The sequence below is a fragment of the Pristiophorus japonicus genome, chromosome 11 (assembly GCF_044704955.1).
Source record: "Pristiophorus japonicus isolate sPriJap1 chromosome 11, sPriJap1.hap1, whole genome shotgun sequence".
In the NCBI taxonomy this organism is placed as follows: domain Eukaryota; kingdom Metazoa; phylum Chordata; class Chondrichthyes; family Pristiophoridae; genus Pristiophorus; species Pristiophorus japonicus.
Window position 1 is genome coordinate 149,763,345 of NC_091987.1, and position 26,758 is coordinate 149,790,102.

A 26,758-nucleotide genomic window follows, 5' to 3' on the forward strand; every position below is an offset into this window, starting at 1 on the left:
CAAACAATTTGTGCACAGCAAGGTCCCACAAACAGCAGTATGATAATGACCAAATAATCTGTTTTTGTTACATTGACTGAGGAATAAATATTGGCCAGGACACTGGGGAGAACTCCCCTGTTCTTCTTCGAATTAGTGCCATGGGATCTTTTACGTCCACCCGAGAGAGCAGACGGGGCCTCGGTTTAATGTCTCATCTGAAAGACAGCACCTCCGACAATGCCACACTCCCTCAGCACTGCACTGGAATGTCAGCCTAGATTTCTGTGCTCAAGTCCCTGGAGTTCACTCTCCTGAAGTGGGACTTGAACCCACAACCTTCTGACTCCAAGGCGAGTGTGCTGCCCACTGAGCCACAGCAGACACTGTTATGTCAGAAAATGCTGCAGCCAATTTGTGCGAAGCAAGGTTTCTCAATGAACAAATGAGAGAAATGACCAGTTAATGTATTTTTGGCAGTGTTGGTTTAGGGATGAAGGTTGCCCAGGACACGGGGAACTCCCAGCTCTTCTTCGAATATATCTCGTGAAAACAATTATACCCAATAAACAGACAGACTTGGTTCATCTGAAAGATAGCTCCTCCAACAGTGCAGCATTCCCTCAGTACTGCACTGAAGCATCACGCTCACGTTGTGAGATTTTCAACCTTTTATCACGGATGGAAGGAAAGACTTGATATAATCTAGATTAAAAAGTGTCTTTAAGTTTAAGAACGGTTAGATTCTCAGGATAGCCCCATTATGGCAGGCAGATCACAGACTGATGAAGTGTATGTCCAGATGGCTTCAGGCGATAGAAGCTGATTAAAAGGAATATCTCTGCAAACATTCACATCTTCGAGATTGAAATGTGCCACCAGTCTGATCGTTTCAGTAGCTAGTTTCGTGGGATCCACATTCACAGGAACAGCAGCAACAACGACAACTTGCATTTATATAGTGCCTGTAACATAGTAAAATGATCCAAGGCCCATCGCCGGATCATTATCAATAATAGGGGAGTTATCCCAATATCTATCCCTCAACCAACATAATTGAAACAGAGTATCTGGTCATTACAACATTGCTATTTACGGGAGCTTGCTGTGCGCAATTTGACGGCCACGTTTCCCACATTACAACAGTGACTACACTTCAAATGTACTTTATTGGCTGTAAAGTGTTTTGGGACGTCCGGTGGTTGTGAATGGTGCTACATAAAATGTTTAAAATTTGACGCCAAGCCACATAAGGAGATATTAGGGCAGACTTGGACAAGGAGGTAGTTTGTAAGGAGCGTTTTAAAGGAGGAAAGAGAGGTCGAGAGGCAGAGAGGTTTATGGAGGGAGTTCCAGAGCGTAAGGCCTAGGCAGCTGAAGGCACGGCCACCGATAGTGGAGCGATTAATGTCCCGGATGCACAACAGGCCAGAACTGGAGGAGTGTAAGAGTTCTAGGAAGGTTGTAGCGCTGAAGGAACTACAGAGATAGGGAGGGGCAAAGCCATAGAGGGATATGAACACAAGATTGAGAGTTTTAAAATCGAGGCGTTGCTAGACCGGGCACCAATGGAGGTCAGCGAGCTCTGGGGTGATGGGCAATGTTCCTGCTCTGCCGCACAGCAGCGCAAGACCCTGCACAGGCCGCTCAGCGGCTATTAAACTGTAGGCATCGTGCAAGGGCAAACCATTGAGTGGGCCGGACATTGGAGGAGGTAGGTCACACAAGGGGCAGGGCGGCATTGGTGGTGGGTGAACAGGATTGGTACGAGTTTGGATATGAGTTTTGGATGAGCTCAAGATTACGGAGGGTGCAAGGTGGGAGGCTGGCCAGGAGAGCACTGGAATAATCAAATGTAATATCAACTGTTGTAATGTAGGAAAGTTTACTACTTTCTCAATGAGTTTAATTAGGCTGAAATCTGTTGCAACAAATGTTACTTTGTATGTTTACTTGTTGCCTGTAAAATAAAGCAGCTTCGCGATTGGTTTGTCTGTCTCACTGAAGGATTAATCAGTCGACTTTTTGTCCTCGACCAGGCCAACATCCCCAGCATTGAAGCACTGACCACACTTGATCAGCTCCGCTGGGCAGGTCACATTGTCCACATGCCTGACACGAGACTCCCAAAGCAAGCGCTCTACTCGGAACTCCTTCACGGCAAACAAGCCAAAGGTGGGCAGAGGAAACGTTACAAGGACATCCTCAAAGCCTCCCTAATAAAGTGCGACATCCCCACTGACACCTGGGAGTTCCTGGCCAAAGACCGACCAAAGTGGAGGAAGTGCATCCGGGAGGGCGCTGAGCACCTCGAGTCTCATCGCCGAGAGCATGCAGAAACCAAGCGCAGGTAGCGGAAAGAGCGTGCGGCAAACCTGTCCCACCCACCCCTTCCCTCAACGACTGTCTGTCCCACCTGTGACAGGGACTGTGGTTCTCGTATTGAACTGTTCAGCAACCTAAGAACTCATATTAAGAATGGAAGCAAGTCTTCCTCGATTTTGAGAGACTGCCTATCATGATATGATGACATTGCCCAACCTGTCGGTCTACAAGTCTAATTATTTTAAATAAATTATCCGAGTGTAAGCCTTAGCTCAGTGGTAATTCTCTGTCCTAAGTCGGAAGGTTGTGGGTTCAAGCCCCAGTCCAGAGAATTGAGCTCAGAATCTAGGCCGACACTGCTGTGCAGTACTGAGAGTGTGCTGCACTGTCGGAGGTGCCGTCTTTCAGTGAGATGTTAAACCGGGCCCCGTCTGCCCTCTCAGGTGCATGCAAAAGATCCCACGGCAGTATTCAAAGAGCAGGGAAGCTCTCCCTGCTGACTTGGCCAATATTTATCTCTCAACCAGCACTACAAAGCAGATTATCTGGTCATTCAATAACAACTTGCATGTCTAGCGTATCTTTAACTCAGTAAAATGTCCCATGGCACTTCACAGGAGGGTTCTATCGAACTGCTGTTTGTGGGAGCTTGCTCTGAGCAAATTGGCTGCTGCGTCTCCCCACATCACAACAGCGACTACACTTCAAAATGACTTAAAGTGGCTGGAAAGTGCTTTGGGATGTCCTGAGGTCATGAAAGATAAATGCAAGTTCTTTCTTTAATAAGTCTCTGTTTTATTCTTGGGTCCCCTCTCCCTACCCACACTGTCCTGGGGGCAGGGTATGGGTCCTCTCCCTCCCCACACTGTCCTGGGGGCAGGGTATGGGTCCTCTCCCTCCCCACACTGTCCTGGGGGCAGGGTATGGGTCCCCTCTCCCTACCCACACTGTCCTGGCAGGGTATGGGTCCTCTCCCTCCCCACACTGTCCTGGGGGCAGGGTATGGGTCCTCTCCCTACCCACACTGTCCTGGGGGCAGGGTATGGGTCCTCTCCCTCCCCACACTGTCCTGGGGGCAGGGTATGGGTCCTCTCCCTACTCACACTGTCCTGGGGGCAGGGTATGGGTCCTCTCCCTACCCACACTGTCCTGGGGGCAGGGTATGGGTCCTCTCCCTACCCACACTGTCCTGGGGGCAGGGTATGGGTCCTCTCCCTACCCACACTGTCCTGGGGGCAGGGTATGGGTCCTCTCCCTACCCACACTGTCCTGGGGGCAGGGTATGGGTCCTCTCCCTACCCACACTGTCCTGGGGGCAGGGTATGGGTCCTCTCCCTACCCACACTGTCCTGGGGGCAGGGTATGGGTCCTCTCCCTACCCACACTGTCCTGGGGGCAGGGTATGGGTCCTCTCCCTACCCACACTGTCCTGGGGGCAGGGTATGGGTCCCCTCTCCCTACCCACACTGTCCTGGGGGCAGGGTATGGGTCCCCTCTCCCTACCCACACTGTCCTGGGGGCAGGGTATGGGTCCTTTCCCTACTCACACTGTCCTGGGGGCAGGGTATGGGTCCTCTCCCTCCCCACACTGTCCTGGGGGCAGGGTATGGGTCCTCTCCCTCCCCACACTGTCCTGGGGGCAGGGTATGGGTCTTCTCCCTCCCCACACTATCCTGGGGGCAGGGTATGGGTCCTCTCCCTACCCACACTGTCCTGATGGCTGTGACTCGGAGCTGGAGCCCACACTGCCCACTTTCTCTGCTGGGTCCAAACCGTGGTTGTCAGTGGGGTAGTGCCTACGCTTCAAAAGTATTTAATTGACTGCATAGCAGTTTGGTTGCTCTGAGGATGTGAAAGGTGCTATATAAATTTTCTTTAAACATTGGTGTTGTCTCCTACTTTCCATCAGGTTGACAGTAATGGAGAGAGTACAAAAGCCAGGAGGTTAGGCTAAACCTGTATAGAGCCCAGGTGTGGGCCCAGCTATATAAAGCCCACGTGTGGACCCAGCTGTATACAGCCCAGGTGTGGGCCCAACTGTATACAGCCCAGGTGTGGGACCAACTGTATAAAGCCCAGGTGTGGGCCCAGCTCAATGAAGCCCAGCCAGCTCAATGAAGCCCAGGTGTGGGCCCAGCTGTATAAAGCCCAGGTGTGGGCCCAGCTGTATACAGCCCAGGTGTGGGCCCAGCTGTATACAGCCCAGGTGTGGGCCCAGCTGTATAAAGCCCAGGTGTGGGCCCAGCTGTATAAAGCCCAGGTGTGGGCCCAGCTGTATAAAGCCCAGGTGTGGGCCCAGCTGTATAAAGCACAGGTGTGGGCCCAGCTCAATGAAGCCCAGGTGTGGGCCCAGCTGTATAAAGCGTAGGTGTGGGCCCAACTGTATACAGCCCAGGTGTGGGCCCAACTGTATACAGCCCAGGTGTGGGCCCAGCTGTATAAAGCCCAGGTGTGGGCCCAACTGTATACAGCCCAGGTGTGGGCCCAACTGTATACAGCCCAGGTGTGGGCCCAGCTGTATAAAGCCCAGGTGTGGGCCCAGCTCAATGAAGCCCAGGTGTGGGCCCAGCTGTATAAAGCCCAGGTGTGGGCCCAGCCGTGTAAAGCCCAGGTGTGGGCCCAGCTGTATAAAGCCCAGGTGTGGGCCCAGCCGTGTAAAGCCCAGGTGTGGGCCCAGCTCAATGAAGCCCAGGTGTGGGCCCAGCCGCGTAAAGCCCAGGTGTGGGCCCAGCTCAATGAAGCCCAGGTGTGGGCCCAGCCGCGTAAAGCCCAGGTGTGGGCCCAGCTCAATGAAGCCTAGGTGTGGGCCCAGCTGTATAAAGCCCAGGTGTGGGCCCAGCTGTATAAAGCCCAGGTGTGGGCCCAGCCGTGTAAAGCCCAGGTGTGGGCCCAGCTCAATGAAGCCCAGGTGTGGGCCCAGCTGTATACAGCCCAGGTGTGGGCCCAGCTGCGTAAAGCCCAGGTGTGAGCCCAGCTGTATACAGCCCAGGTGTGGGCCCAGCTGTATACAGCCCAGGTGTGGGCCCAGCTGTATACAGCCCAGGTGTGGGCCCAGCTCAATGAAGCCCAGGTGTGGGCCCAGCCGCGTAAAGCCCAGGTGTGGGCCCAGGTGTATACAGCCCAGGTATGCGCCCAGCTGTATAAAGCCCAGGTGTGGGCCCAGGTGTATACAGCCCAGGTATGGGCCCAGCTGTATACAGCCCAGGTGTGGGCCCAGCTGTATACAGCCCAGGTGTGGGCCCAGCTGTATAAAGCCCAGGTATGGGCCCAACTGTATACAGCCCAGGTGTGGGCCCAGCTGTATAAAGCCCAGGTATGGGCCCAACTGTATACAGCCCAGGTGTGGGCCCAGCTGTATAAAGCCCAGGTATGGGCCCAGCTGTATACAGCCCAGGTATGGGCCCAGCTGTATACAGCCCAGGTGTGGGCCCAGCCGCGTAAAGCCCTGTGGAAATGTATTTTTATCTAAGCTGATACCATACGGTATTTGTGGCCCTTTGCAATATATATATATCAAAATGGAGTCCTGGCCCTTCCAGAACTTTCTGCATTTTAGCAGTCAGCTTGCATAAACAGCTAAACCTGGTTTGAGATGGCTGATGGCCATCAGACAGCTAGGAGACAAGTCATGCTGAGACAAGTACCCCCCCCCCCATGGTGCTCTCCTATTGTCTACACCACACCAGTTCCATGTCACCCCACCCTTATCTTCTAGCCATTATCTCTTGCAGAGACCTCATCCATTTGATGCAAACAGATAAACTGACCAGGAAATTGAACTTTCCTGACACAATACAAGACAGGTGATAGCCCATTACCTATGACTCATGGAGTAATGGCCGGCTGGCCAACTGATAACCCTAACAAAAGGAAATATCTGGATACCATGTCAGGACCAGGATATAGTAATTAACTCTTTATCTGTATTCACTGACTGTGAGACAGAGCAATACACAGGGAGAGGCCATAACTTGGGTTTTACTGTATAAATATCTTGTTAAACTGAACCATTTAGGAGGTGTTCACTTGGCCCTTGACTGAGTGTAACCTTCCCCTTGCTAGCAAGTAAATTAAAGAAACTTCTACCGGAGCTGTAAGTGTCGGAGTCATTCTTTTCGGAGGTCGAGATTTCGACAGCCCAGGTGTGGGCCCAGCTGTATACAGCCCAGGTGTGGGCCCAGCTGTCTAATGTCCAGGTGTGGGCCCAGCTGTATAATGTCCAGGTGTGGGCCCAGCTGTATAATGTCCAGGTGTGGGCCCAGCTGTATAATGTCCAGGTGTGGGCCCAGCTGTATAATGTCCAGGTGTGGGCCCAGCTGTATTATGCCCAGGTGTGGGCCCAGCTGCAGTATTAAGTCCAATTCTGGGCACTACACGTTAGGAAGGACATGAAGGCTTTGGCGAGGATACATAAGGATTTACTAGAATAGTTCCAGGGATGAGGAATTACAGTATCGTGGATAGACTGGAGAAGCTGGGGTTGTTCTCCTTGGAGCAGAGACAGCTAAGAGGAGATTTGATAGAGAAACTGTTTCCAATGGCTGAAGGGTCCATAATGAGGGCACAGATTTAAGGTGATTGGCAAAAGACCCAGAGATGACATGAGGAAAAATGTTTTTACGCAGCGAGCGGTTAGGATTTGGAAAGCATGGCCCGATAGGTTGTTGGATACAGATTCAATAGTAGCTTTTAAAAGGGAATTGGATAAATACTCGAAGGAGAAAAAAGAGCGGGGATATGGGGAAAGTGCGGGGAGTGGGACTAACTGGATTGCGTTTCGAAAGAGCCGGCAGATTCGATGGTCCGAACGGCCTCCTCCTGCACTGTACTATTTCATGATTCTCGAGAGGCTGTGTGATGATGCAGAGCCCCCGATGAACAGGGAGAACAGCCAGCATTGCTTCAATGCCGTCCAGCAGCTCACAGCTGCCCATGTAAAGGCAGAGAACACAATATCCTTTCCGCAGAGCTAGCCCAGAGCACGATACTTCAAAGGGTAAAGTCACACCTCGGCAGGCAGCCAGAGAATCCTCTAACATCCATCTCATTTATAACGCTGCTCCGTGCGCGATCTCTCACTGCTTAATTCAAGCTGAAAAGGACACAGCACTTTGACAAATGTGAGGGCCGTCAAGGGTCGCTCGCGATGTCACCCCAGCATCTGGGGCACGGGCATACCGTACCATGCAGCGGCTTACAACTGGAAGGACATTTCAGCAGCACACAGACCATTGACTTCAACAGAATGGTTAAGCTCAATGGGACTCCAGGATTAAAAATAGAAACAGCACACAGAACGGGGTCATCACAAATAGAAATATCCCAGGGCAGCAACAATGCCAATAACTTGTCTTCATATAGCGCCTTTAATGTTGTAAAATGGACCAAATTCAGACACCGAGACATACAAGGAGATATTAGGACAGATGGCCAGCAGCGTGACAAAGAGCTGGTTTTAAGGAGGATCTTAAAGGAGGAGAGGGAGGTAGAGAGACGGAGAGGTTTAGGCAGGGAGTTCCAGAGCTTGGGGCCCAGGCAGCTGAAGGTACGGTCACCAGTGGTGGAGCGAGGGAATTTGGGGCTGTGCAGGAGGAGTGCAGGGATCTCGATTGGGGGGGGGGGGGGAGAGATTCTAGGGCTGGAGGAGGTTACAGAGATAGGGAAGGGCGAGGCCATGGAGGGATTGGAAAGCCAGGATGAGCATTTTAAAATCAAGGAATGCATGCTGTTAATACAATCGCTAGAATACTTCTGTAATCTCCCCTCAACGGCCTCGCTCTAAATTTGTTATGCACCTTATTCTGAACTCCTCACACCCAAACCCCTCCCCCCACCAGAGGAAATAGTCTCTCTCAATCTACCCTATCAAATCCTTCAATCATTTTAAACACAATTACTGCATCGAATGTTAGTCATCCTTGTAGATGTGATTCAAATTGAGAGGTTTTTGCACATGAACTCTCAGTAAAATGCTGCAAGATATCAACACTCTGTGAAGGGCCATGTCAACAAACTAGAGCAAGAGGGCATCCCCCTTACCGAGGTTCACACCACATCATGATGCTAGTTGACAAGCAGAGGCCCAGCAACGACAATGGGTCTTGTCAGTGCCGTTACTTACCGTCAGAATCAATGCTGTTCAGAGCAGTGGGAGGAATGATGGACACTTTGCACTGGCCCAGAGGACATTTTCGGGGATATAGTTCCTTGCAGGCAGTGTGCACCTGGCAGAGAAAGAGAGCGAAAGGCCAACAGTTACAAGAATTGACAAGGAAATGTGTTGAGTCATCTTTTATCCGGCAGTAGACAGCCTGCAGAATATTTCAGAAACACATTGACAGAATATTACAAACTCAAACTGGTTCAAACACAAAGCAATTGATAAAAAGATTAATGTCACTGTCATTTGTTAAGTTGTTAAACGCTGTACTCGGAACTTCTTCACGGTGGGCAGAGGAAACGTTACAAGGACACTCTCAAAGCCTCCCTGATAAAGTGCAACATCCCCATTGACACCTGGGAGTCCCTGGCCAAAGACCGCCCTAAGTGGAGGAAGTGCATCCGGGAGGGCGCTGAGCACCTCAAGTCTCGTCGCCGAAAGCATGCAGAAATCAAGCGCAGGCAGCGGAAAGAGCGTGCGGCAAACCTGTCCCACCCACCCCTTCCCTCAACGACTATCTGTCCCACCTGTGACAGAGACTGTGGTTCTCTTTTTGGACTGTTCAGCTACCTAAGGAGTCACTCTAAGAGTGGAAGCAAGTCTTCCTCGATTCCGAAGGACTGCCTATGGTGATGACAATGGAAAGGACACAGCATTGTAAGTGCACAGTTACGGAGAGCTACAACATTGCGGGGAAATACTCAGAACCCAAGGGCTGGATTTTGGGCGTTGCTGATTTCGGGGCGATAATGGCGACGAGGTCTGTGCCGGCTGAGCATGGGAAAATCCCGAGCTAAACAGCCGGCCTGGGAGCGCTCCGAGAGAGAGGCCTGGGGAGAAAAAAAACACCAAAAACATTCCCAATATATCATCATCATCATCATAGGCAGTCCCTCAAAATGGGGATGACTTGATTCCACGCCAAAAAAGGATGAGTTCACAGGTGTTTCAATGAAGGACCCGAACTACATCCTGAAGGGTGGAAGATGCCTGGGCGTGGATTTTTTTAACGTGGGGTGACCGTTGCACACCAGCCACCACACGGGCTCGACAGAGCTAGGCCTTGGTCCACTGGCAAGGATTAACCAGGACGACTGGAGACCTGCTCTGCTGCACGGACACAGTGTGCACATATCACAATACATAGCCCACGCCACCACAACATAAATCGCAAAAAAATAAATGGAAGAAAGAACAATCACACTTAGCTGAGGTGGACGTTACTTACCTCACTGCAGCCGATATAGGTCGGACTGCCCGTTTTTTCAGGCGGTCACTGCGGGGCGCGGTGCAGGGCGTACGGGTCAAAAATCAAGCCGGTGTCGCAACCAGGGGCGTTGCACACCGGCCCCAGAAACCCCAGCGTGGCGCTGGAAGCTGGCCGTCTACCCAGAGACCTCACCGCCACCATGGCCACCCCTCCGGAGTGAAAACAGAAGTGGGCATCACCGGATAATCCAGCCCCTAATTACGACTCACGGGTAAATTGCCATGAGGTTTGTTCCTTTATTAAGATGTGGGATGTCAGTGCTGGGAAACGGAATCCTGCCCATTCCAGGCACCTAGGTAATATTCAGCACTCGCATGTCAGGCACAGCATAGCCAGGTGCATAGTAAGGCTCCTTCTACTCTACCCCATCATTGTGTGCCAGGCAAACCCCACGACAGCACGCACCACCGCCCCCCACCCCAGCCCCCGCACTGCGCCAATTACCCCACACCAGCTGACTGGACTGGAGCGCTGCCTGATTTGAGTGATTTCCTTTCGCTCTTAAATCTTATCTGTTGCGTTCGTGGCGGCAGGAATAGGTGGAACTGCTTACCATGGCTTTGCACCAGAGACATCTCCAGTCCTGCAGGCGCAGAACACTGCCACATGTCTTGTCACACACGGCACATTTGGCACTAACAGGTAGGTTACCTTCGAGCCATTGATGAGGCATGGCGATCTACACACATGAAACAAAGCTTTAAGAACATAACATAGAAACGTAGGAATTAAGAACAGGAGTCGGCCATTCGGCCCCTCGAACCTGCTCCACCATTCAATGAGATTATGGCTGATCTTCTACCTCAACTCCACTTTCCTGCACTGTCCCCGTATCTCTCAATATCCAAAAATCTATCGATCTCTGTCTTGAATATACTCAAAGACTGAGCCTCCAGCCCTCTGGGGTAGAGAATTCTAAAGATTCACCACCCTCTGGGTAAAGAAGTTTCTCCTCATCTCAGTCCTAAATGGCTGACTCCTTATTCTGAGACTGTGACCCCTGGTTCTAGACTCCCCAGCCAGAGGAAACATCCTCCCTGCATCTACCCTGTAAGAATTTTGTATGTTTCAATGAAATCACCTCAATGAGATGTGTTGCTCTGAAACTGAAACACAAGACCCTTTTAGCACAGGAAAGAAGCCTTTCAGCCCATCTTGCCTTCACGGAATTTCAGTCCCTCTCAGGAAAGTCCAATCTTTCCTGCTCTTACCCACGAACTCTGGCACTGGCCCCACTTACCAGTGAGTTGCTGCGACTGGAGCAGTGGCCCAACCTTGTCCGTCTCCTGTGGGACCTCTTTGCCTTGCTGGCTCCCATTGACACGAGGCCTGAAGCCCAATGTCAGGGGAGCCTTGAGCCTCACCATTCAGGTGCGGGGAACGTACCCGGTGCCACACACGGCAAAAATAGCCGCACCCCATTTTCTGGACCACAGTTTTTATATTAATGGTCACTTTCCGCCATGCAACTAACCGTATCTCAAACAATTGAAGCTTTTATTGCATTAAAAGGTCTATTCAATGATTCCAGCATCCTGGGAGTGCGGGTCGGACAATTTCCGTCACTGTGCTGTAGCCCAATTTACGCCCCCTGCTTGCGTGGAGTGACTGGGAGCGTGCGATTAAAGGGGCACTGAGTCCATGAAAGAGTGCCCAACGAATTTTTATTCATGTGTTCACATGCCCACGGCACATTGGCAATAACTGACATTGAAAAGTATTGTTGCGTGACCTGCTACTCATGTAACTGTTGTTAACTGACACAAGGTTCTTGCAGCCAGCGCTATCTATCTTCATCCAATGGGTCAGAGCTGCGCTCAAATCCAGCTCCCAGTGGTGCCAGGGCAGAGTGCCAACCCAGTGGTGGACATAGATTCGTCCCTATCTCTAATCTCCTCCAGCCCCATAACCCACCCCCCGAGAGGTCTGCGCTCCTCTAATTCTGCCCTCCTAAGCATCCCTGATTATAATCGCTCAACCACTGGTGGCCGTGCCTTCTGTTGCCTGAGCCCTAAGCTCTGGAACTCTCTCCCTAAACCTCTCCACCTCTCTTTACTCCTTCAAGTTGCTCCTTGACCTCTTTGACCAAGCTTTTGGTCACCTGCGCTAAATTCTACTTATGTGGCTCGCTGTCAAATTTTTATCGCATAATACTCCTGTGAAGCACCTTGGGACGTTTCACGACGTTAAAGGCGCTATATAAATATAAGTTGTTGTTGCTTCTCGTCCATCAAAAATGGTGCTGTTTAAAGCTCCGCTTTCGATGTTTTATAGGAAAGTGGTGACGGTCCACTCAATTGCGAAATGGATTTCCTAATTCCACGCTGTCTGCATGAGTTGATCAAGGCTCTTCAAAAACCAGCAGCGAGTTAGAAAATCAATATCTAATCACTTGACTGAGTCAATGGAGTTTATGGTGTCACTTTACTGAAACAAATGACTCAATAAAGTCACATTAAACAAGCAGATAAATGACACACTTATAAACAGACGTTTGAGAAGTTACTTGGCCTGTCTCCACTGCTGATTGGATGGGAGGTGGTGGGATATCGAGCTATTAACACACCGTGAATCCTCTGGGAGGACAGACGCACCAACATTAGCGTCCTCGACCAGGCCAACATCCCAAGCATTGAAGCACTGACCACACTAGATCAGCTCTGCTGGGCGGGCCACATTGTTCGCATGCCAGACACAAGACTCCCAAAACAAGCGCTCTACTCGGAACTCCTTCACGGCAAACGAGCCAAAAGGTGAGCAGAGGAAACATTACAAGGACATTCTCAAAGCCTCCCTGATAAAGTGCAACATCCCCACCGACACCTGGGAGTCCCTGGCCAAAGACCGCCCTAAGTGGAGGAAGTGTATCTGGGAGGGCGCTGAGCACCTCGAGTCTCGTCCCCGAGAGCATGCAGAAAATAAGCGCAGGCAGCGGAAAGAGCGTGCGGCAAACCTGTCCCACCCTCCCTTTCCTGCAACAACTGCCTGGGACGGGCAGGGACTGTGGTTCTCGTATTGGACTGTTCGGCCATCTAAGGACTCATTTTTAGAGTGCCTGTGATGAGGATGATGGTAGCTCCACTTCTCTCTCCCAGCCCCGCTGCCAGCAGTACAGCCTCACAACATGAACTCCCCCATGGCATTTGTGGGGAAGTAGCTCTCAGTGCTTGAATTGTGTGACATCATTGAAAGGGAACAACTGAAGAAATGCAAATCGTCCAGCTCCAGTTCCTTATCTCTGCATAATTTGATCCCTACAACCTCTCCAGAGGCCTTTCAATCGGTGTGTCCGTGTGTTGGGCTGTGACAAGGTGGGGTTTGTGGCTCTTCACACCTCTGGAGAAAGGGAGTGGGGGGTGGGAAGTGGGCAGACATGGCAAAACCCGGAGATGGAGCGGGAGATGGTGCACACAGAAGTGACCGAGGCCCAGGAGAGGTGTGAGTTCGGGGCCCAGGAGAGGCGAGGGCCCAGGGGCAGCACGGGCCAGCCCACACTGTGATATGTGTGCACTGGGTCCGTGCAGCAGAGCTGGTCTTCAGTCGTCCTGGTTAACTCTTGCCACTGGACCAAGACCTAGCTCTGTCAAGCCCGTGTGGTGGCTGATGTGCAACGGTCACCACACGTTAAAAAAATCCACGCACAGGCATCTTCCACCCTTCAACATGTAGTTCGGGATCTGGAATATCATTGAAACGCCTGTGAGCTCATCCCTTTTTGGCGTGGAAGCAAGTCATCCTCGCTTCGAGGAATTGCCTATGATAATGATACAGAAGTTGCAACACGCAAACAGGCCGTTCGGCCCACTAGTCCATGTCGGAGTTTACCCTCCACACAAGCAAATGGGTCTAATCATATTTACCCGCCCTGTGCCATATCCTTTCATTCATCTATCCAATCCAATTTTAAATGTTGACATAGTTTGTGTCTCAACCACTAACCCTGGAAGTGAATGTCACAGACCTAAAAATCTCGGAAGAAATTTCTCCTGCCCTATATTCTAAATCACTAAACGTTTAATTTTGCATCCATGGCCCCTCAACTACTGCAAATTTCCAGAATCGGCCCGGCAACAGGAGTTAGGCCCATTACTAGCATATAAAATGAACCTAATGTCTCTTTAGCTGGCCAGTATGGACCCGTCTACAGCGCCACTATCAATATAGCACCGGACGTGTTTCCGACCCTGTTCGGGGGCGGGAGCTGAGCCCCCTAAACTGGACCTCTGTGTCCATTTTCCATCTCAAAAAACAGGCATAAGGCCCAATTTCCTCCACTACGTTCTATACACATAACTATGTTTGAAGTCCCCCAAGTCAAAAGGGCGCAGACTTGAACAGATGTGGCGGATAACTGGTTTAGCCATTCACTGCCAGATCTGGCTGGAACATATAAAACACTATCGGTCCCTACTCTTGTCTACAAAAACTGCTCACTATTTCAGGATAATTCTGGATTGCAAAAATAACCCCCGGCTACTATTCTCTATTGCTAACCATCTCCTTAAACCCCTCTCCCCTGTCTCCACCACACTCACCTCTAACAACAAGTGTGAGGAGCTCATGGACTTCTTCATCTCAAAGATTGAGACCATCCGATCAGTTCCCTTCCTTCACCGAGCCCACAGGTCCAAATTTCATCTGATGCTCCAACCTGCCCTAACCCTAAACTCATATCTTTCTCTCTGATCTCCCCTCTTAACTTTCTCTGTGCTCATCCTGTCCGTGAGACCCACTTCCTGCTCCCTTGACCCTATTCCCTAAACTGCTGACCACCCAACTTCCTTTTCTGACTCCTATGTTAGCTGACATTGTTAACGGTTCTCTCTCCTAAGGTACTGTCCCCCGCTCCTTCAAATCTGCTGTCATCACCCCGCTCCTCAAAAAACCCCTGGCCCCTCTGACCTTGCAAACTACCACCCCGTCCCCAACCTCCCTTTCCTCTCCAAAGTCCTTGAACATGTTATCACCTCCCAAATCCGTGCCGATTTTTCCCGGAACTCAATGTTTGAATCCCTCCATTAAGGTTTCCGCCCCCGGCACAGTACCGAAATGGCTCTCATCAGAGTCACAAATGACATCCCTCCTCGTCCTTCTGGACCGGTCTGCAGCCTTTGACACAGTTGACCACTACATCCTCTTCCAACGCCTCTCCACCAACATCCAGCTGGGTGGGACTGCACTTGCCTGGTTCCATTCTTATTTATCTAATCGTAGCCAGAGAATCACCTGCAACGGCTTCTCTTCCCACCCCGCATCGTTACCTCTGGTGTCCCCCAAGAATCTGTCCTTGGTCCCCTCCTATTTCTCATCTACATGTTGCCCCTTGGCGACATCATCCAAAAACACAGCGTCAGTTTCCACATGTACACTGACGTCACACAGCTCTACCTCACCACCACTTCTCTCCACCCCTCCACTGTCTCTAAATTGTCCGACTGCTTGGCCGACATCCAGTTCTGGGTGAGCAGAAATTTTCTCCAATTAAATATTGGGACAACCCGCCACAAGCTCCATTCCCTAGTCACTGACTCCATCCCCTCTCCCTAGTATCTGTCTGAGGCTGAACCAGACTGTTTGCAACCTTGGTGTCATATTTAACCCTGAAATTAGCTTCCGACCATAAATCGCCTATTTCCACCTCCGTAACATCACCCGTCTCCGCTGCTGAAACCCTCATCCATGCCTTTGTTACCTCTAGATTTGACTATTCCAGCGCACTCCTGGCTGGCCTCCCACATTCTAACCTACGTAAACTTGAGGTCATCCAAAACTCGGCTGCTTGTGTATAACTTACACCAAGTCCCACTCATCCATCACCCCTGTGCTCGCTGACCTACATTGGCTCCCGGTTAAGCAATGCCTCGATTTTAAAATTCTCATCCTTATTTACAAATCACTCTATGACCTTGCCCCTCCGTATCTCTAATCTCCTCCGGCCCCATAAACCCCCCCCCCCCCCGAGATGTCTGCACTCCTCTAATTCTGCCCTTTTGAGCATCCCTGATTATAATCACTCAACCATTGCTGGTCGTGCCTTCAGCTGCCTGGACCCAAGCTCTGGAACTCCCTCCCTAAACCTCTCTACCTCTCTACCTCTCTCCTCCTTTAAAGCATTCCTTAAAATCTATCACTTTTACCTCCTTATGTGGTTCAGTATCAAATTTGGCTGCTAATGCTCCTGAGTAAAGAACTTTGCTTTCATGTCTTAGGACGTTTTTACTACGTTAAAGGTGCAGTATAAATGTATGATGTTGTTACTCTCAGGTAACCTGTTTTATACTTGATCAAAGTGTGCTTGATGGAACACTGTAGCGGGAGCTTTACTCTGTATCTAACCCGTGCTTTACCAGCCCTGGGAGTATTTGATGGGACAGTGTAGAGGGAGCTTTACTATGTACCTAACCCCATGCTGTACCAGCCCTGTGAGTATTTGATGGGACAGTGTCGAGGGAGCTTTACTCTATATCTAACCCCGTGCTGTACCAGCCCTGGGAGTATTTGATGGGACAGTGTAGAGGGAGCTTTACTCTGTATCTAACCCGTGCTGTACCTGCCCTGATAATCCATGCCAAACCTAACTTGTTGCCGATGCAGGGATCCAAAAGTAGTAAACTGCTCCATTCGCGACCACTGAGAGCTATCACCTCGATGACTACAATAATAAACCAAGCAGACCAACTTTTATACCATAACTACAATTCCCACCACAGAACGAAAAAAACACCACGCCAATTAAAAATAATTTCCACTCTCTTGGCAAGATTTTTCACATTAAATAACTCTCCTCCCATACCTACATAAACAAATACACACCCCTTCTCCCCTCCCGACCCCAGAACTCCAATGTAAGCTGTCTTTCTGGGTTAATGTTGCTTTGCTTCAGTGCAAAAGAGGTAAGCAATGATAGCAACAACTTGGATTGATATAGCACCTTTAATACGACCATACGAACAATGACAGGCAAGTAAAGACCCTCTGGTCCATCTGAGCCTGTCCCACACAATCCCAATACCTTGTGTACATCTACACTCCACTCCAAACCATGTGATTCCTGGGAGAGGCAAAAAACAGATTAAAAAACCCAGGCCAATTTGAGGGAAAAAATCTGGGAAATTCCTGTCCGGCCCATTTAGGCGATAGAAACTAGTCCAGATCATCACTCTGGCCATTAAATTCCCTGCAGTACCTACCTTCTGTCAGAGTTAATCTCCGCCTCTGCCATAAACAAATCCAGCTTTTGCTTAATGTAGTAAAGCGTCTCAGGGTGCATCACAGGGGTGTGATAAAACAACGTTTGACACTGAGCCACATAATGAGGGAATAGGGCAGGTGTTTGGTCAAAGAGGTAGGTTTTTTAAGGAGCATCTTAAAAAGGAGGAAAGAGAGGTATAGAGGCGGAGAGGTTCAGGGAGGGAATTCCAGAGCTTGGGGCCTTGGCAGCTGAAGGCACGGCCACCAATGGTTGAGCAATTATTATCAGGGATGCTCAAGAGGCCAGAATTGGAGGAGCGCAGACATCTTGTAGGATTGTGGGGCTGGAGGAGATTAGAGAGATAGGGAGGGGCGAGGCCATGGAGGGATTTCAAAATAAGGATGAAAATGTTAAAATTGAGCCGTTGCTTAACCTGGAGCCAATGTAGGTCAGCGAGCACAGGGTAGAACGTGGGAGACCTGCCAGAAGTGCATTGGAATAGTCGAATCTAGAGGTAACAAAGGCATGGATGAGGATGAATTGAGGCAGGGGCAATATTGAGCAATGTTCCAGAGATGGAAATAGGTGGTCTTAGTGATGGCATGGATAGGTCATCGAAAGCACATCTCGGGGTCAAATCTGACACCAAGGTTGCGAACCGTGTGGTTCAGCCTCAGACAGTGCCAGGGAGAGGGATGGAGTCGGTGGCTAGGGGACAGAATTGGTGGTGGGAACTGAAGACAATGGCTTTGGTCTTCCCAATATTTAGCAATAGGAAATTTCTGCTCATCCAGTACTGGATGTCGGACAAGCATTCTGACAATTTAGAGACCGTGGAGGGGTGGAGAGAAGCGGTGGTGAGGTGGAGCTGGGTGTCATCAGCGTACATGTGGAAACTGACGCTGTGTTTTTGGCTGATGTCACCAAGGGGCAACGTGTACATGAGAAATAGGAGGGGGCCAAGGATAGATCCTTGGGGGACACCAGAGGAAACGATGCGGGAGTGGGAAGAGAAGCCATTGCAGGAGATTTTCTGGCTACAATTAGATAGATAAGAATGGAACCAGGCGAGTGCAGTCCCACCCAGCTGGATGGTGGTGGAGAGGCGTTGGAGGAGGATGGAGTGGTCAACCGTGTCGAAAGCTGCAGACAGGTCCAGAAGTACTCAATCCTTGCCATAGGTAGTCTCAGTGATGGCACAGATACACTTGCCATTGAGGGAGTGCAACAAAGGTTCACCAGACTGATTCCTGGGATGGGGGGGATTGTCCTATGAGTAGACTAGGCCTATATTCTCGAGAGTTTAGAAGAATGAGAGGTGATCTCATTGAAACATACAAAATTCTTACAGGGCTTGACAGGATAGATGCAGGGAGGATGTTTCCTCTGGCTGGGGAGTCTAGAACCAGGGGTCACAGTCTCAGAATAAGGGGTCGGCCATTTAGGACTGAGATGAGGAGAAACTTCTTTACCCAGAGGGTGGTGAATCTTTAGAATTCTCTACCCCAGAGGGCTGGAGGCTCAGTCTTTGAGTATATTTAAGACAGAGATCGATAGATTTTTGGATATTGAGAGATAAGGGGACAGTGCAGGAAAGTGGAGTTGAGGTAGATCAGCCATGATCTCATTGAATGGTGGATCAGGCAAAAATCAACAGAAGGAAGGTGGGCCGAGTGGCCTACTCCTGCTCCTATTTCTTGTGTTGTTATGTAATCAGTTGTTGCTAACCTCACCTGCCAAAGTGACGAGAGGCTGTACAAATAGTCTTGGAAACAGAGCTTGGCCCTTGAGGGAATCGCATGGGGAACCCACATTTAGCTAAAAAGTACCTAAATTTTTCTAGCACCTTTCACAACCTCAGGACGTCTCAAAGTGTTTCACAGCCACTGAAGTGTAGTAACTGTTGTAATGTATGAAAACGCAGAATCCAATTCACGCACTGCAAGGTCCCACAAAAAACAATGAAATAGTCTGTTAAGTGATGTTGGTTGAGGGGATAGAATTGGCCAGGACTCCTGGGAGAACTCCCAGCTCTTCTTTCAACGAATCCAAGGGATCTATGTCCATCCACCCAAGAGGCAGCCAATCTGATTCCCTCAGTTTCCTGACAGGCGGGTTAGGTTCAAATGGCCCTCCCTAGGTTCTCATGTTTATCGTTTCCATTTGTTTTGTGATCCCTGCTCGATTTCTTTCAGCTTCCTTCCATTCGTTGACCTCGCCTTTAGTTTGTCCACCTTCCTTCTGTTGATTTTTGCCACTATTTCTAACACTGCAATACATGGAATGGGAAATTCCCTTTGCATCCGTTGCACTTTTCGGCACAAGCACCAAAGCTGGAAGTGCACTGCACAGGCATAGTACAAATTATGTTGAAAATTGAAGAGAGCTCCTCTGTTTCAAATATGTCTGCTTTAGTCAGAATTGTCAACCTGTCATTAGGAAATCTTGGGTACTGGCCGAGAAGACCAAGAGTAAATTTAGCATTCCCAGTAAATGGCTGCCATTGAAGGGAATGTATCAATGCCTCAGTGTTACAAAGAAAAAAAAACAAAATTTGCATTTATATAGCCACTTTCATGACCCTAGGACATCCCAAAACCCTTTACAGACAACTGTAATGTATGCTGTAGTTTATGTAATCTCTCCTCATAATTTAACTGTTGGTGCCCTGGTAACATTCTGGTACAGCTATGGAGAGGCCCCAAGCATGGAATTCGTTTAGAATTGTTCGAGCAAATGCAATGTGCCGAATGGCTAACTTGTCTCAGGGATTGGAAAAGTTAGATGCGGGAAGAATGTTCCCGATGTTGGGGGAAGTCCAGAACCAGGGGGACACAGTCTTGGGATAGGGGGTAGGCCATTTAGGACTGAGATGGGGAGAAACCTCTTCACTCAGAGAGTTGTTAACCTATGGAATTCCCTGCCGCAGAGAGTTGATGATGTCAGTTCATTGGATATATTCAAGAGGGAGTTAGATATGGCCCTTACGGCTAAAGGGGTATGGAGAGAAAGCAGGAAAGGGGTACTGAGGGAATGATCAGCCATGATCTTATTGAATGGCGGTGCAGGCTCGAAGGGCCGAATGGCCTACTCCTGCACCTATTTTCTATGTTTCTATGCACCAGTGAGTATGCTCACAGGTTTAAAAAGCTGTTGCATTGTGAGTGCCTTAGCCAGTCACGTGATGTTCACAAGACTCAATAAAACCCCAGCCAGTTGGATCTAGGTCGTCCACGGTGAGGTATGCAGTTGTGAGCCTGGTGGATGAACTGGTAATGTGTAGTGTGATTGTTAAACCTTTGCTAATAGACCAACTAGTTCTTAATAGCAATGTGTTGCTATGAATTCTTAAGTAAAGAACCCATGAAGCAAATACATTACACCAATTAAGTACTTTTGGTGTGCAGCCACTGTTGTAATGTAGGAAACGTGCCAGCTCCCACAAACAGCAATGTGGTTGAGGAATAGAAATTATATAAGAAATAGGAGCAGGAGTAGGCCATTTGGCTCCTCGAGCCTGCTCCACCATTCAATAAGATCACGGCTGATCTAATCTTGGCCCCAACTCCACTTCCCTGCCCGCTCCCCATAAGCCTCGACTCTGTTATCATTCAAAATGATATAGGTCAGGACTTCTCTTCTCTTCGAGGACACTGCCCACAGTGAGCAATGAATTCACCCTCTGACTCATATCGTTTTATCTATTCATTAGAAGTGCCTTTGCAGACATGGCGGTGAAAACAGAATGGTTACTGTTATATATGTGGACTTGTATTTACTCTGTACAGCCACCAGAGGGCTCATCCCCTGGAGTCCCAAGGGATGCCATAATCCCTTGGGAGCACAGGTATTTAAGGAGGCTTCACAGGTTGGAGAGGCACTCTGGAGACCTGCAATAAAAGACTACGGTCACACTTTACTTTGAGCTCGCAGTGTTCAGTCAGATTCTTTCTCCATACACGACAGTTACTCATGGAGATGGTTATTCTTAAACTTTTCATACCTACCCCATCCTCATCCTCGATGATATCTTTTCCGATTGATGCCAGGGTTGTCCACTTGCAGTTATTGATGGCCCTCACGGCACACCTCTTGTGGGCTTTGAACTTACAAACTGCAAAAGAGACAGAGGTACAAAACTGAGTGATAAATACAGCATTGTCGAGCATTTCACCAACCAGCCCTTCCATGAATAATATGAACCATGATAGGCTAATATTAAGCAAATAAAAAATTACTAAAAGGAGATGGTGCAGACTTTGCACACTGGGGGTGGAATAAATTATTTCCAGCAACAAAGGTGATTAAAATTTAACAGGCAGAGTCCGCAAGCCGGACACGAGACTCCCAAAGCAAGCGTTCTACTCGAAACTCCTTAACAGCAAACGAGCCAAAGATGGGCAGAGGAAATGTTACACGGACACTCCCAAAGCCTCCCTGACAAAGTGCAACATCCCCACCCACACCTGGGAGTCCCTGGCCTAAAACCATCCTAAGTGGAGGAAGTGCATCCGGGAGGGCGCTGAGCACCTCGAGTCTCATCAGCGAGAGCATGCAGAAATCAATTGCAGGCAGCGGAAAGAGCGTGCAGCAAACCAGTCCCACCCTCCCTTTCCCTCAACGACTGTCTGCCCCACCTGTGACAGGGATTGTGGCTCTCATATTGGACTGTTCAGCCACTTAAGGACTCATTTTAAGAGTGGAAACAAGTCTTCTTCGATTCCGAGGGACTGCTTATGATGACTACTACTACAACAAAATGCTTTTAAACAGTGACTTTAATATAGTGTAAGGTCCCAAGGCACTTGACAGGAGTGGTATCGGACAAAGCTCGACACCGTGCCACATAAGGAGATATTTGGACAGGTACCAAAAAGTTTGGTTAAAGAGGTAGTTTTTAAAGTGGGCCTTAAAGGAGGAGAGAGAGGTTTAGCAGGGAATTTCAGAACTTAGGGCCAAGGCAGCTGAAGGTACGGCCACAATGGTAGGGTGATTACATTTGGAGAAGCACAGATATCTCGGAGGGTTGTTGCAGAGAAAGGGAAGGCGAGGCCATGGAGTGATTTTAAAACAAGGATAAGTAATTTTAAGTTTGATGTGTTGCAGGACAGGGAGCCAATGTAGGTCAGCGAGCATAGAAAGAAAGAAAGACTTGCATTTATATAGTGCCTTTCACTACCACCAGACGTCTCAAAGCGCTTTACAGCCAATGAAGTACTTTTGGAGTGTAGTCACTGTTGTAATGTGGGAAACGCGGCAGCCAATTTGCGCACAGCAAGCTCCCACAAACAGCAATGTGATAATGACCAGATAATCTGTTTTTATTATGTTGATTGAGGAACAAATATTGGTCAGGACACCGGGGATAACTCCCCTGCTCTTCTTCAAAATAGTGCCATGGGATCTTTTACGTCCACCTGAGGGGGCAGACGGGGCCTCGGTTTAACGTCTCATCCAAAAGATGGCATCTCCAACAGTGCAGCACTCCCTCAGCACTGCACTGGAGTGTCAACCTAGATTTACGTGCTCAAGTTCCTGGAGTGGGACTCGAACCCACAACCTTCTGACTCAGAGGCAAGTGTGCTGCCCACTGAGCCATGGCTGACACATGAGTGAATGGGACATGGTGAGAGTTAGGATACGGGTATCCCACAGACATACTGGGCCCTTTATAAGGATTATGTAAATCTCCATGCAATAAATGGAAGTCCAGCTTTAAGACTAATTCAGATTATATTAACACCAGTTCTCAAATTCTAATAAGAGTTTACCAACCACATAAAACGTTTTATGTTTGTGGATTAAACATACAAACTGATCTAGCATCAATTGCCATTTGCGGGAAACATAGAAACATAGAAAATAGGTGCAGGAGCAGGCCATTCAGCCCTTCTAGCCTGCACCGCCATTCAAAGAGTTCATGGCTGAACATGAAACTTCAGTACCCCCTTCCTGCTTTCTCGCCAAACCCCTTGATCCCCCGAGTAGTAAGGACTTCATCTAACTCCTTTTTGAATATATTCAGTGAATTGGCCTCAACTACTTTCTGTGGTAGAGAATTCCACAGGTTCACCACTCTCTGGGTGAAGAAGTTTCTCCTCATCTCAGTCCTAAATGGCTTACCCCTTATCCTTAGACTGTGACCCCTGGTTCTGGACTTCCCCAACATTGGGAACATTCTTCCTGCATCTAACCTGTCTGAACCCGTCAGAATTTTAAACGTTTCTATGAGGTCCCCTCTCATTCTTCTGAACTCCAGTGAATACAAGCCCAGTTGATCCAGTCTTTCTTGATAGGTCAGTCCCACCATCCCGGGAATCAGTCTGGTGAGTATTCGCTGCACTCCCTCAATAGCAAGAATGTCCTTCCTCAAGTTAGGAGACCAAAACTGTACACAATACTCCAGGTGTGGCCTCACCAAGGCCCTGTACAACTGTAGCAACACCTCCCTGCCCCTGTACTCAAATCCCCTCGCTATGAAGGCCAACATGCCATTTGCTTTCTTAACCGCCTGCTGTACCTGCATGCCAACCTTCAATGACTGATGTACCATGACACCCAGGTCTCGTTGCACCTTCCCTTTTCCTAATCTGTCACCATTCAGATAATAGTCTATCTCTCTGTTTTTACCACCAAAGTGGATAACCTCACATTTATCCACATTATACTTCATCTGCCATTCATTTGCCCACTCAACTAACCTATCCAAGTCAATCTGCAGCCTCATAGCATCCTCCTCGCAGCTCACACTGCCACCCAACTTAGTGTCATCCGCAAATTTTGAGATACTACATTTAATCCCCTCGTCTAAATCATTAATGTACAATGTAAACAGCTGGGTCCCAGCACAGAACCTTGCGGTACTCCACGAGTCACTGCCTGCCATTCTGAAAAGTACCCATTTACTCCTACTCTTTGCTTCCTGTCTGACAACCAGTTCTCAATCCACGTCAGCACACTACCCCCAATCCTATGTGCTTTAACTTTGCACATTAATCTCTTGTGTGGGACCTTGTCGAAAGCCTTCTGAAAGTCCAAATATACCACATCAACTGGTTCTCCTTTGTTCACTTTACTGGAAACATCCTCAAAAAATTCCAGAAGATTTGTCAAGCATGATTTCCCTTTCACAAATCCATGCTGACTTGGACCTATCATGTCACCATTTTCCAAATGCGCTGCTATGACATCCTTAATAACTGATTCCATCATTTTACCCACTACTGAGGTCAGGCTGACCGGTCTATAATTCAGTGTTTTCTCTCTCTCTCCTTTTTTAAAAAGTGGGGTTACATTGGCTACCCTCCACTCCATAGGAACTGATCCAGAGTCAATGGAATGTTGGAAAATGACTGTCAATGCATCCGCTATTTCCAAGGCCACCTCCTTAAGTCTCTGGGATGCAGTCCATCAGGCCCTGGGGATTTATCGGCCTTCAATCCCATCAATTTCCCCAAACTTCTACCACCCTTTGTGTGTAGAAGTGTTTCCTAATTTCACTCCTGAAAGGTCTGGCTCTAATGTTTAGACGATGCTCCCTAGTCCTAGACTCCCCAACCAGCAGAAATAGTTTATTTCTACCTACCATATTAAGTTCCCCTTAATATCTTGAAAACTTTGATCAGATCACCCCCTAACCTTCTAAATTCCAGGGAATACAACTCTAAGCTTATGTAATCTCTTCTTATAATTTAACCCTTGGAGTCCAGCTATCATTCTGATAAACCTATGCGGCACTCCCTCCAAGGTCTATGGGGCACAAATTCCGATGTCCCGAGCCCATACCAAGTTTCTACCGACCTAGGAAGGCATCAGAAAAGCTGGTTTCCAGCGCGCAATGCTAGAGCTTGACAGATCGTAGCCAGATCGGGAGCAAGGACATTTGCACGGGCAAGATTGCGGGATTTATCCATATCTTGCCCGGCAAATGTCCTCAAAAATCTTGCGCCTGAAAAAGCTGGTACATAGCCTACTGTTACAGGCGCAAGTGTTTTAAAACACACACAAACAAATTAAAATGAAATTAAATAAACTGTTGTTAAAAACTCTGCCCACTAAAGTAAGTTTATTTTTAACCCGAATTACAAAACTTTTTTAAAAAATCGGAAATATATATTGTTTTTTTTTTCTAAGGCATTTATTAACTTTAATTTCAATTAATTTTAATTATGTGAGGTCTGTTTTTTATTTTTTATTAGTGTTTGTTTTTCTCCCCCATTAATAGCACTGATAGCGTAGATATGCGACTCTCAATGCTATCAAAGGGAAACCTGTAAAATACTTACCTGATTGGCTGAGCAGTCACACATGACTGCATCCTCTGCGTGGGAACCCTCTGGGAGGGAGCGCGCTTCACAGCGCGGGGGGAGAAGGCCTCCCCATCGGAATCCAGAGCGCCTCTGAGACCACCAGGTACTTCCGTAAAATTTCTCCAGCGAGGAGGCAATTGCCCGCGGGAAGACCCACAGAGGGATTTCTGTCCCAATATATGTGTGTGATGCCCAGAGCAGCTCACAGTGCTCCAGGTGTGGTCTAACCAGGGTTTTGTATAGTTGCAGCATAACTTCTACCCCCATGTATTCTAGTCCTCTAGATATAAAGCCAGCATTCCATTAGTCTTTTTCATTATTTTCTGTACCTGTTTATTATATTTTCATGATCTATATACATGGACCCCCAAGTCTTTGGACCACCACTGTTTTTAGCTTTTCACAATTTAGAAAGTACTCTGTTCTATCCTTTTTAGGTCCAAAGTGGATGACCTCACATTTGCCTACATGGAAATCCATTTGCCAGTTTTATCCACTCGCTTAATCCATTAATATCCCTTTGTAATTGTATGCTTCCATCTACAGTGTTCACAGTGCTGACTATCTTTGTGTCAATGGTAAACTTGGATATGTGGATTTTTATCCTTTCATCTAAGTTGTTAATAATGTGAATATTGAGGCCCATTACTGGTCCCTGCAGGACACCACTAGTTACATACTGCCAATTAGAGTACTACCCATGATCCCTACTCTCGCTCCCTCTCCTGCCGCTCAGCCAATTTCTTAACCAGATCAACAATCTGCCTTCAATTACATGAACTTCAAATTTAGTTAACAGTCTATTATGAGGGACTTTATCAAATGCTTTCTGGAAGTCCATATAAATAACTTCAATAGACAGACCTCAAAATTACAAAGATTTTTAAATGCATAAATAGCAATAGGCTAGTTCCAATGGTGGATGACATGGTGAAAAGAGGGTGCAAATTTTAGATTAAAGGGGAGGTTAGAAAAATGAATTCTTCCAACAGAGGGTGGGTAGAATGTGGGACTGACTGCCACAAACCATCATTCAAGTTTAGGCCGTTATATTCTTTTAAAAAAGAATCAGATAGTTGTTTGACAAAGAGGAACGGTGAAGGGTATGCGGAGCGAGCATGAGCAGAGTTAGACCAGGCAGATCGTGGAGATCATCACCAATCTCAACATACTGGACCAAATGGCCTGCTTCAGTGCTGGAATATTCTACAACTCTATAACTCCCAAATCAAACCACAAGCTTTTATCAGCATTACTCAGACACGTTTCCAGAATCGCGCTCTCTCTCTCTCTCGAGAACCAGTGAGTCTGCTGCATATTTGTTGAAGGAGAGGACTGAAATCTGAGATGATCAGTGCAAATATCAAATATGCTACAGAAATCAATACACCCTGCTCCACTGACACCGTGGGCATGGCAGTCGGAGAATGCAACTGACTGAGCTTAAGTTTTGCAGAGGTTGGAAATCTTTCTTTTCACCTGCAGTTACTTAAATCTATCAAGGGACTAACTTATTTGGTTCT

The 26,758-nt window shown here is 48.4% G+C and overlaps 1 protein-coding gene across 4 annotated transcripts in view; it reads right to left on the minus strand.

Moving 5' to 3' along the window:
• Window positions 1-26,758, minus strand: part of dgkh (diacylglycerol kinase, eta) — a 651,598-nt gene that overhangs the window by 196,285 nt on the left and 428,555 nt on the right. For 3 of the 4 annotated variants that reach the window (XM_070894157.1, XM_070894158.1, XM_070894156.1), the window contains exons 7-9: window positions 20,934-21,040; window positions 10,288-10,413; window positions 8,426-8,528 (exon numbers count right to left, since the gene is read on the minus strand). In XM_070894157.1, the coding sequence (XP_070750258.1) occupies window positions 8,426-8,528; window positions 10,288-10,413; window positions 20,934-21,040 (336 nt within the window). Of the gene's footprint in view, window positions 1-8,425; window positions 8,529-10,287; window positions 10,414-20,929; window positions 21,041-26,758 lie in introns of those variants that run through there. The other variant, XM_070894159.1, reaches the window with a different exon arrangement.